The sequence below is a fragment of the Eucyclogobius newberryi genome, unplaced genomic scaffold (genome assembly GCF_026437365.1).
Source record: "Eucyclogobius newberryi isolate DKJ021-1_F unplaced genomic scaffold, fEucNew1.0.hap1 SCAF_3, whole genome shotgun sequence".
In the NCBI taxonomy this organism is placed as follows: Eukaryota; Metazoa; Chordata; class Actinopteri; order Gobiiformes; family Gobiidae; genus Eucyclogobius; species Eucyclogobius newberryi.
Window position 1 is genome coordinate 16,311,250 of NW_027315945.1, and position 12,671 is coordinate 16,323,920.

General features: G+C 43.1%; 1 protein-coding gene across 1 annotated transcript in view; it reads right to left on the reverse strand.

Annotated features, from left to right (window-relative positions):
- erfl3 (Ets2 repressor factor like 3) overlaps window positions 1–9,231 on the reverse strand; it is a 43,857-nt gene extending 34,626 nt beyond the window's left edge. The window contains exon 1 of the mRNA XM_072459918.1: window positions 8,622–9,231. Within this exon, the coding sequence (XP_072316019.1) occupies window positions 8,622–8,643 (22 nt within the window). The 5' untranslated portion in view covers window positions 8,644–9,231. The remainder of the gene's footprint in view (window positions 1–8,621) is intronic.
- Between the last annotated feature and the right edge of the window lie 3,440 nt (window positions 9,232–12,671).

Consider the following 12,671-nt stretch of genomic DNA (forward strand, 5'->3'; position numbering starts at 1 on the left):
CGGTCACGGTCAATGACCGGCGCAAAAATCAGTTTTGACCGACTCCAAAATCAAGGCTCCGGACACAATGACCGACGCAAATTTTTCGCCGTAATATATATTTTTAATAGGCAAAAACAGCGCGGTGAACATGCCCAAAGCAATTCCTCTGCACAAACTCGGGCGCGCTGTACTACAGACCACGATTATTGCTGTAGTCATACAGCGGAGGAAGGCAGCAGCGGAGCGCATGTGCGCGGGCATTTCCATCGCTTAAGTTTCGTTTTGACGGACATGCGACTTCGCAGTCTTCTCGCTTCTCATTGGCCGAGCGGTGTCCGTGATCTAATGTCGATGAAAGCGGGCATCTGATTGGCCGCTGCGTTCGGTTGCGTTCGGTTGGACTCGGAAATGCCCGCTCTAATTTTGCGCCACAAGTGATATCGAGGTTGGCGGGCGTCAATCTCCTCAGTTCGCAATTCAGTCTTTTTAAAGTTGTTTGCAACAAAAGCTGTAATTTTGCACATTAGGGACAATGTGAATGTGGAAGTATCCAAGGGCCCCAAGGGCCCCGCCCCCTTTGGAGTTGTTAGCATCGGGGCAATGTATGTTAGTAGTTTATTTTGTAGGCTGTGATTTTATATATTCCACAAGATCTCCTTGTGTCAAATGCTGTAAACAGTATTTATTTTGTATCTAAGAAACATTATTATATTAAATTAAACAGTATTAAAGATCATGATCTCTGGTTTATAGGAATTCAGTATTTGTGCTCTTCATATCAAATAACAGATACAAGTACTTTAAATTGTTTTACATGCTAATAACCAGGTTTAAAACAACACATTTATCTTGTTCTTATGACGCCGCGATGCCGCGCGCGCTTGTGGGCCCCTGAAATTGCTGGGGGGCCCCTAACTTTTTTAGGTAGGGGGCCCCCCTGGCCCCTAACTTTGAAAATCTATTTCTTAGCCTGTAAATGATAAAGAGACATGTTAATAAAAGTTCATTTTTCATAAATTATGTTATTCTGTTTTCCTTTCCTTGTGACCGATTCAGAATTAGCCATGACAGGTACCAAATGATCGGTACCTGTCATGTTGACAGGGACGTAAAAATAATTATTTCAAGGCTCATTATTCACTGCGATCACAACTTTCTGAGGCCAGAGCGGACATTGGGCGTCATGCCACAGCTAACAACCAGCGTTAGTTCCTGGCGTGTGGGATATAAAACCACTTAATAATTAGATGCAGACAGATCACAGCGGCCTTTTGACCCCAAGATCTGTAGAGTACAGTCCCTTTAATGTTGGGCAAACAGATTCTACACTTATGAAAGAGCGATTATTGTAAAACGAAACCAGCATATGAATATAGACAACTTTGGTAGATTTGTGAAATAGTTTTCATTTGTATTATTACAAAACAAAACACTTGCACTTTGGGCATCTTTCTAGCCCTGCGTTTGGAAAAGGATATGCGATATGATGTGCAGCGCTGATGGTTGCTTTAGCATTAAACTTTAATCACACTACTTTCCTATAAATACCTTTCCAATGATCCAATGCATTATTCAGTTTCTCTAAGATCAGGCGCACACACACATAAACTGGACAGGCGGACATACACACACAAACCATGAAAAAGCCTGCATGGCGGAAGGAATCTGCACAAAAAATAGACGCACATGTTTGAACTGTTGTAAGTGCAATCCAATTCGCTCGGCCAGCCAAAGGGACACATGTTCAGAACACTTTAGCCAGCGTGCGTCATTAGACTAGACTTTCTGTTAACTTGCAGCTGCAGTATGCCACCGACATACAACTATCGGAAAGTATTAAAGCAAGCAGCATGTGGTCATCGAGTCTTGCTGGCTGGTAAATCAGGCTGTCTGGTGAAAGACACAGGCCAAGTGTTGGGTGACATGAAGCAGGAAAGAGGAGGAGGAGGCTAATGGAAGAAGAGCTGCCACTGGGGTATTAGGCCATGGATTGGTGACACACAAATGATAGCAAGAGGATGGAGAGCGTGGTGGGCTGGCAGGGTCAATCGATGCTCAAAGCTTTTACTCCCACCCTACTAACACATAGATGTAAGGACAAGTCAAAGATTATGGCCTCATGTATGACTCCGACTGGCTTTAAATGTACAATATATAATATTGGTAGTAGGTTAGAGAACAATGATAACACATAACACTGCCAGCCATGTACTATAAAGCAATGGCCCAAAGTTCAATTGACGTACAAAGAAGAACAAGCCCAGACAGGATCGCAGTCACACACTTCAGGTAAAGCGTGAGATAGCAAGAGGAAAAGTGAAAACTCTGAACGTGATCTTGCATTCCTGACTTGGGGTGGAGCGGGAGGAGAACGGCACACCGGATTGGGGGAAGGTGGGAGGAGAGTGACAAGAGAGAAAGTTTCAATCGGATTTCTAAAGTCTTGACAGACAACGGAACGAAAATACTTGCAAAACATCGGCGCTATGCAAGTGGCACAGAAGTCCTTTTGGTCACTTCCCATCGGCCAGATTTAGAAGAGATATTTGACCTCCACCCCCGCTCCCTGGGTCCGGCACAGCAGCAGTTTCCCAGATAAAAATAGCCAGAGGAACTATTCAAACACTGCTGTCTTTTGGTGGGGAGTGTCTGCTGACTGCCCTGGTCTTAAATAGGTTAGAGAGGGGTTAGGAGCACCGCTGCACTACAGGCTTGGAACCCTGCAGCCTGTTAAAAACACAACAATGACGTTAATAGAACGGCAGAGCATCGAGGTTAATTGACAACTTTACAGCGTGTTCGAGGAACACTTTACCCTGCTGTTAAAACTACCCAACCATGACTGCTGTTAATTTAAATATCATATATATATATATATATATATATATATATATATATATATATATATATATATATATATATATATATATATATATATATATATATATATATATATATATATATATATATATATATATATATAATAGCTTATGATATGCATCAAGGGCAGCTTTTATTGTCTCTTCGTGTTTATTTTTTTAGATCAAACATAGTGAGCAGTTGCTGTCAGTGGCAGCCCAAATATGTGCTGATCCCATGCTGTAAAGATGGCATCAACCTGAGTAGAATTTATAGGGTTAATCTAAATAGATTAGGAGTATACATTATTACAACACCTGACTACCATTGACCAAAACCATCACAGTTGAAAACATTGGCATCACTGAGGAATTACAAGACAAGTACAGTATTGCAACAAAAGACAGATATGTTAATACCAAGTATCGCATGCTTCCTCCTTTACTTTTTCAGCCCCACACTATTCCACAACGTTGTGGTGAAACTTTGGTGTTCACCCCATGCAGCACTTTGCACCCACTTTGATTGCGGATCTGAACAGGAGCTTGGTAACTTGACTATATGCTGCTCCACCATGGACACAGTGATTTGATTATAGTCTTACATGAAAATCTGGCCAATAAGAGGACCAGTCATTGTCTCATAAGGATTCAAAATAGTGGGCTTCTATGTGGGGACTTGAGTCAGTCGTGCTGCTCAAGCGCATGTTTGTGTGTGTGCGCTCAGAGTAAGGTGTAGAAAACGTAGGCATTCATGTCAGCCGCCTCAGATCAGTTTCAGGGGCACCGCCAGCACTGAGAGGCTGTTATGCACACTGCACATGCAAGCGGGAAACATGTACGAGCACATGAAAGTTATCCACTTTGAGCCACAGCCCCGCACCCGCCCTCCGTCAAATTCTCACCCCATACTCTCCATACTCCAACAAAACACGCTATTCTACACCAATTCTGATTCACCTGGGCAGCAATGTGGTCCGGTAAACTCCATAGAGTTGGCTGCCGGACTATTGCCAACAGGGTAAAGACAAAGTAAGACAAACATTTTAAAATTTGTATTGTTTCTAATATTAAAAACAATGTCTAAACATTGATTCATCAAGAAGAATGTCAACTAAATCTATTATATGACAACATTAATGGATTTTGATATTCATCTGAAACCTCTTTGTGCTCTGCACTACAAAAAACTTAAAGGTGCTTGTTGTTTTAATTTGAATGTGTTTGACCAAAACGCTCAATCCATGTACACATTGTGAGAATAGGCATGCCTTTACAAGTCACAAAGTTTGCTCAAAAAAGCTTTGTGAAGATAGGAACTGTTGTGTTTCCCCCTTGTGTGTAATGCAGCACAGCCGGCAGCTATTAACCTTCTAAGCAGGAATGTGGGAGGTCCAAGAATTCCAATAAAAAGCAGCAGTCTGTGTGAGACAGTCCACATTTTGAGATTTTCCCCCCCAAACCACTGCAGCAGCTTTATATCGAAAAGGCCTATGCCATTAGCCTCACTAACCGATAACCGATAGTCAATATCAAGCCATTGTGTGACAAAACAACCGTAATAGTCAAAGTAGGCTCCACAGATGCACACACGGCCCAGGGGTACATTTAGTTCTACTGTTGTGCTATCAGCGTGAAAAGTGACATTTAAATGGAGGCTTTTAGTTTTGAGCACCACATTACAGTCCAGAGCAGGGAAGCCAATAATCTAAGTAACTTGATGGGCAGTTTTCTGTGGCAGGGGCAAACGCGATGCCAGAGCCGTGCTGGACGTAGTCTTATGCTGCCTCTGGTCAAGGACAGCCGGACTAATGGCAGGGAGGTCTATTAGTGTCGACTGGCTGAGCACATTGTTCACTTTGGGCACATTCCATGCTAAATACAGGCATTTCCACACACGTAGGCCCATCCACAAGAACTCATTTGTCATTGCAGACAAGCATATCACAATTATCATTACAAATCGCCATATCAACAAAAGATTGGTGTTGCTGTGTATGGTTGCTATTATTTAATTTTTATTGTGATTTTAACCCCTTAATTTGAGAAAGTCTGGACAAGTAACATAAGGGGATATTTTGTTTCAGGGATGAAAATGGTGCTTGAATGAGATAAACTTTGCCACCAGAGCTGAGGTCATTGGTGAGGCCCACAACAACATCTCTGTGCTGTGTTCAAAGCGAATCTGTAGTTTTAAAGCTGATATCAGGCCAAGAGTATGTAATGGCTCTGATAACATCACACTAGAACACTGTAAGAGATTTTGTGTAAATGTGGAGGGCGAATTGAGACACAATGAACTTGTTTAACTCCATTTGTGATAGCTATAGCACTTTATGACAAGTGGCTGTATTTGAAACTGTGTTGGAACAAATTTGATAATCGCAGCCACAGGCAGACATGGCTGAGATAATTAACAACATGCAAGACATATATAACTTACCTTAATTGACCAATGTTTTTTTTATCTTCCTCAAAATATGGCTATTACCAGCCAGGCAGTAATGCATTCCTCATGCTCACACTCACAATCAAAGGCCATACTGAAAATACCTCACCTGATTGGCCCTCGATTGCAAACGAGTTTTCATGTGGAACGTCATCTGGCACAGACTTTAAGCATGTTGGCTGAGCCTGATCACAGCAGGACACTGCCCCATAAACCCGGCTGTAAAACTGTATTGGGATAAAGCAGGCAGTGGCTGTGCTGTGGTCAGCACTGTGAGGGAGTTCTCACAGATAAGGCTAATCGCTCTGTTTATCGTCACAGTGCTGGTCGAGATTGAAAGGCATATGCTCACATTGGCTCTCGTAAACCCATATGGAGACAGAGAATGTATTTACTCACAGATTTTGTTGGTTGCCCTGCCAAATCACAAGGTGGTACAGGGTGTCTAGATGAATTACTAGAGAACACATCCTTGGCATGTCAATCAAACTAGTGAAGTAGTTAGGCACAACAATCATCATTAAACACCCCACAAAACTGAATGACTAATGAAAAGTGGCCTCTTTCTTTTCACACGACGGCACACAGGCAAAAGTGAGTAGAAGTGTGGTCTCTTCACTCGTCAAAGCAGCACCAAACTATGAGCTGCTCTGTACCATTATGAGCACAATGAGAGGTCCCTGGCCCCACAAGTCCACGCACAATCAGCACCGCGGCCTGCCCCACTCCCACCATTGTCCCATGCTCCACAATGGCTACTCCAGGGCTGGGGGTCTCACCATGCAATTCCAGCGCACAAAGAAGCACACCCGTCCTTATCCCTTCAGAAAGAGGTGGATGACAGGGGTGGCAGGAGAAAAATTCTAACCCTGGGAAGAGATGACGGACACACACAAAAGCTGTACAAAGTGTGAGTGAGGTTGCACTGGACAAGTAGGACAGAGATGTGTCAACGTGCATGCTTAGTTGACAGGGGAGGAGCAGTATCTCATCTTACAACGAGTAAGGTTTAAATAATAATAATAATGATGAAGGAAACGTGCAGAGGACGCAACCGCCAAGTTTCACTGATTATGAACACTTCCCAAAAAGTCTATTATTCCATCTTTATGCTAATTAAAAAGTAAAATTATACCATGCAATATAATAATACTGAAATAAACAAGAACAAATATAGTAATCTTCCTTTGCCACCAATTAATTATTGCAACAAAACATGAGAGACAAGTTATAGCAAATCAAAATGCTTGCAGCAAAAGTATAAATAAAGTGGCTTTATTTAAACTTGTGTTGCAAGCAAGCATGATTAAAATGACCTAGCATGTATTTTTAATCTGGCTCAGGCCAGATGAATTCTTGCGATATTTGTTTCACAAACTCTTGAGAATCCATCTGGTCAGGCTCGCACTGTTCGAGCCCGGCCTCTATGTGACGAACCAATCACATTGTCGTTGGGGCGCAAGTCAAAAGGATGATCCTAAACAATGGCGACAATGACAGACGTACTTTGGCTTATTTTAGATGATTTAAGGACTATTTTGTTTTTATAACACATGCATGTGGAAGAGCTTAGTGTATTCGAGGACAGGGAAGAAGTCTGTGCTTTTCTCGGACTGGATTTAACATAATTTAGATTTCTCGGCTTGTTCCTGTCGTGACGCAAACAGAGTCAAATATTTGTGATGACATTCCACCTTCCCAACTGCTGTCGGGGAGAGCCTGTCCAGAGTGATGGTGTAGACTTCAATTCAGATTGATACACATATTGATCTGACGTGAGCCAGGTCACTGTATTTGTTCGCTGGTGTAGAAGTCTGTGGGGCTGGAGCTTACCGTATGGGACATAATCCTACAGCAGTAGTGTCCCAGGAAGAGGATGATTACATTTTTATCCATATATATCAAGGCCTTTAGGTTACAATCTTTCACATCCAGCAAATGTGTTCAATCTGAATTAGTCACCCAACACAGGTTAAGGGTTAAAACTAGTGCTGCAGATTACACAGTTCAATAATTCAACTAGACCTACTTAAAGTCAGAAGATCAGTCTGCTGTTGTTAGATAATAGCTCAAAGCTGTGATGTTTACCAACTAGTCCATACCAGCCAGAGATTTACAGCTGAGGGCCAAAGCTGTGAGCAGCCGTTGTGAATGTATTTGTTGTTGAAGTCGCAAACATTACTTAAAGTGTGAAAAATGTACTTGTTTAGCGTGAGCAGACATGTTCACACCAAGCAGAGAACAAATGTACAGCAGGAAAAGTTCATGTTCTCAGTTGAAAAGATGGCAAACAACCAGCCCACAACACAAACGATCCTACAGCCCATACCTAAGGCACGATTCAGCCTTCTTAAACAGTCTGTCTGCTCCTCTGACACACTTGGAATAAAGAGAGGGTTGTGTGATGTCATGGCCCGCCGCTGCTGCTGCTGTTGGGTCAGTGTGTGGAGGAATGTGGAGACTTGAGGGGCAATGGTTGGGTGCAGTGGGATTTGAGGGGGACAAAGAGGGGGAAGGGAGGGGAATGTCCCAGGAGGGAAAAGGATCCCATTCAGTTTGTCAGTCGCACCACATGGGTCAATGCCAAATACTTAGCAGTAACAGCTCCAAACTTGTGTCAAGCCATTATTCTTGGATGTGACACTCTGCAACTATGTGTTGTTTATGCCAAATTAACCTCACAGTTTTAACCTCCTGCACTTGAAGACGTGACTTTAGGTGAAGGGTAGAAAAAGTTGTGTAGGCTGTTACTGCAATCACAAAGTGTAAAGTGCAAATCTGGCACAAATAAGATTCTACTTCCTCATTTCTGAATAAAATCGCGTATGTTTCAATAGAAGGGAGCAAGAACAAACTGATGCAAGCATTTAAGGACTAAGACAAACACACGCACACACAGACCTCAGCTGACAACTGGAAACCCCCTCCTTGTCTTCTCTCACTACAGTAGCTGACAGGACAAGGACCTCACCAAGGTATGTACACTTTATTTGTTACAAATATGAAGGGTCCAACTATATCAAGCTGCTGTCTGCGCAGCGAGTCCCGTGTGTTCTCCAGTTACACATGTGAAAGGTGCTCGATTGTGAAATGGGGTTGACAGAGAGTGACATTGAGGATCCCACTGTAACAACTGTACAGTAGTTAAACCACTTCCTCCACAGCGCAAAACCTGCACCAGATTTCAGCATCAGCGCCACACGCGCACAGGTACGGGACACGTTTGAAGAAGGATATTCAAAAAGGTAGCGGGACCCGCGCTGCATGAGCGCCGCCAGCAAACACGCAAAGTAAACAAGAAGACAATGAGGGATGAGAGTCAGAAGACTCACCAGAATCTCCAGGTGTTTTCATTCTTCCTTCTTGTAAAAGCAGTCTGCGGATTAAGTTGAGTGAGATTTGGCAAATTCCACGAAGTTGCCCGTGAAAAGAGAAGTCCCTTTGCTCCTCTTCTCCCAAAGTTCCTCACGGAGAGACCCCGGTAGAAAGTCGGTAAAAAAAAAACTTTTCCTGCTCCTCCAGCGGGGCAGCGCTGAGCTCTCGGGCCGTGGCGCGCGATCGTCCGCGCTTTGGGCGCTCTTCTGTCCGACCAAAGCGAGCACAATACAGGGTTTCCCCCGGAGCCAATCCGCTAACACCGCGCTGTTGATTGTTGTAGCCTTCCGGGCCGTTGGTAGGTGCGATTACAAAAAAGTTGTGGCGGACAACTGTTCAACTCGACTGAGCTTCTCCAAAACAAGTTGTCTCACTTAAGTGTCTCTTAGCGGTTTACTCCGTGCCATCTTCTTCGCTGCAGGGCATCTTCCTCCGCCGAGCTTTTCTTACTTCTTTGACAGAAATTAACGTTCCGTTTGTGGCTCTCTTTCAGTTTCAAGACTTTTTCAGTCCTTACTCACTCGCACGGCGCAGGCAGCTCTCTCCACCCCCCGCGCCTCGCTCCGTCCTCGGGGTGTCGTGTTTCTGCGTAGGCCCGCCTACACTGACGGTGAGGGGAGGGGTAACGTGGCCAGTCACGCCCACTCACCACGAGCCGTTCGGGCTGGCGTCACTGCAGCACGCCGCGTTGCCCCGGTGACCGCCACAGCGCGCTCGTCCCGATGGTGATGTCACATCCGGCTCCGCGGCGCTCAGTTGCGTCAATCAGTGCGCGGCTGTAATCTACCCGCTTTATCAGAGGCTTGATGATGAAGTGGTAATTAGTCAGTAACTCTAAAAACATTTCACAGTTTCTCTGTTACGCTGCATGTGTTAGGCCTTTGTATGCATAGATAGTTCTGCATAAACCTGACATGGTTTCAAAGTCTGTCTGTTCATCATTCTAGATTAGGTTTGGTATAAATGCACACAAAACTCTTCAAAGTAGCATTTATTGGCTTGCCCTGTATATCATTTTTATTTGATTGCCTATTGAGGCTGTGGCTTAGTTGACTTTGACACTTTAGCCAAACAGCCTGAGCCTAATTTTCTGCAACTTTGCCTATGAGGAGTTATTAGAAATGAGCGTATTATACAAAGTCAAACTCCGTCAAGTTGGCTATATCTTCTATGCAGACGTAATTTATAAATTCAATCTCACAGCTATTGAACATCTTCCTTATATGTTTTGAGGCAGCCTCTTGCTTCTCATGTCACTGTTATGGCTATGACAATATGTTGTTAATCTTACAGATGGGTGTGTGTGAGAAGTGAGAAGTGATTGAAGTGCATCTCCACATTGGGCTGTCTGTGCACAGGTGGAAGCAGGGTGTTACATACTAAGTCTATTTTTTTTATCTTATAGTACATTTAAATTGTTTTTCTTTAATGCACGCCTCATTTGATTTGATATATCTTGCTTTTATTATTGTTCATTGTTGTAAGTTGCATCGAATCGCCAAAGCAAGTTCCTAGCCTGTAAAGTTTGTTCACTGACAATGACAATAAACCTTTTCTGATTCTGATTCATGTGTGCATTAGTTTGTTGTTGCATTAGCGATTCCTTCTGGCCCGTCTTGTCAACAGGATAAGGCAGCAGTAGTAAAACAAAGTCAACAACATGCCCTGACAACCAGTGGCGCAGCTGGAAGATTTACAAACAGGATTTCTCTTCTCTTTTACTGACCATTCTGTGATGAGCTCAGGAAACCCGCGCTGGCCTCTCTGATAAGAGATGTTCCCACTGAAAAAGTTGCCTGGAGACTGACTGTTGGATCTTCATGTGCAGGAAACTGTAGTCATGTCCGCTGTTCTTTAGAGCAGGAAAGCAATAGAGAAACTTTGTTGGTAACTTGGCATTTTCTCACGGTTGACCAGACAATACCAGCTGAGAAAAAATACCACTAAAAGTCATTGCAATACAATGATTTGACTCAGATTAGCAGATGGCTTTTGATACAACAGGAAACATCACATACAATATTCCAGTCGAACATTACCTTTTCAATGGAAACAAAACGTTTTGGATACTGTCACTGCTGGCTAATTGAATAGTTTGCATTGAGATAAGAACAATACCATCAACAGTGTTAAACTCTAAAAAAGAGGTGTAGGAAGGAACAAACGTATTTTACAACATGGTAACTGAATGGAGGAGGCAGGTGTTCCGACATTTACCCTGATGCCTCTTCGCTGTGTACGCATCGAACAAGAGCGGACACACTTTTCTATCTCAAACATAATAGCTGACATTTACAGACACACAGAGGAGCGGTGCGTGTGATGCAGTGTCCTCCTTCTCTCCCTCTAAAACTCCTCCCCCGTCATGGCTCCTACACCTCCCAGCTCCTCTCTCCTTCCCCTCCGTGGTCCCACTCGTGCACACTGTGTGGGCCTGGCATCTTTTAACACACCTCCGTCCACACCAACTCTCCCTACCACCTCAATCTATGCCTCACTCAACTTGATCCAGGTTATTGCACTATTTTCATAATTGAGACTGGTGTACATACTTTTTATTCAATATGATCATCAGTTTAAAAGATTACATATCGTATTTACCAAGTCTGTATGGTTGACCCAAAAAACCTTCAATACCCACATTTCAAACTGAATTAAACACAAAATGAATCAAAAAGTGAAATGACAACAAAAACAGAAATATTTTGAAGTTTCATAGAATATTATATGATTATTTATTTTTTTACAAGAAAACAAGGAAAATGTACAAATGCTGAACATGATCCTATGAGCAGTGGTCACTTTACCTACCCCCATTTCCATGAACTGTAATTACAGGCCTTGAATGTATGATGTCATCTGAAATCCAGTTTTACCCCCAATTCTGGGCCTGACCAATGATGACCAAGTATTTCTGTTCTGATGTCCCATTTTATAAGCAAGTCTGAAACAACACAACCCAGAGATGTGTTTGACAAACTGTGCATTACACCAGAGCCTTGTCCCATTGGTTCCACATTATTTGTACGTCCCGTCCCGCTCTTTTCATCCGCTGTGTGCTTTATGTTGCCCAGTCCGTTCCTAATCAGAGTGACAGACAGACGCTGCACAGAGAAAGACAGGAGAGAGAAAGGGGAGAGCAGAGGTTTTGTCACGGAGGCACTTGTGTAGTCAGTTCACCGTGTTGGATGAATTTTAATATCTCGAGTTATCTCCACTATACAAGTGCACTCTGACCCTCCCCCAACCTCATCTGACACATCCGTAATGGTCGGATTATAGTTTTGAATAAACGGCCACGACAAAACTGACACAACAACGGAATTGGCAGCGGAGTAATATGTATGCAAATAAAATACAAAGCACAAATATATATCTGTCTCTCAACAGTTTGCTGCAATATTCCACCTAAAACAATAGCATCTCTTCAGAGACAAACAGTGGCAGGGCACCACCACCAGAGAAGCTACAAAGTACTTTTGAACAATTATATTAATTAGAATTAGAATCTGCTGGATATAAAATAGCCCTAATGACACCACTATTGATTTCACTAACTTTCTGCGCTGAAAGCAAGTAAATATCCTAATCCTTGACACAAACCTTTCCAGTTGTGTGTGTGAATATTTTTATGTGATTCAACGAAGTGCCTTGCACGACAGACCCAGTGTGTTCAATAGAAGCTGATGTCTTCTTCGAGCCAACTGGATTTGTTCTGACTCGAAAATGTTCCACTTTTCCTCAGTCTATTTTAAATAAGACTCGGCCTAGAAAGGACAGCCGGGTTTTATACATTTGGAATCAGCACTGAACATTTTTACAAGCATCATGATTACTAAACTATCAAAGCTCCCACATAAAGAGTCTGTGGTTTAACTAAAGCATGGCTCATCGGCAGGCCCGGTGCTCACTGATTTCTTCTGGTCTGTGTCTCTAAAACACAGATGGCCCAAGTCAGAGTAATTACCATGGACAATGGGTGTGGTAGCCCACTAACCAGTGCCACC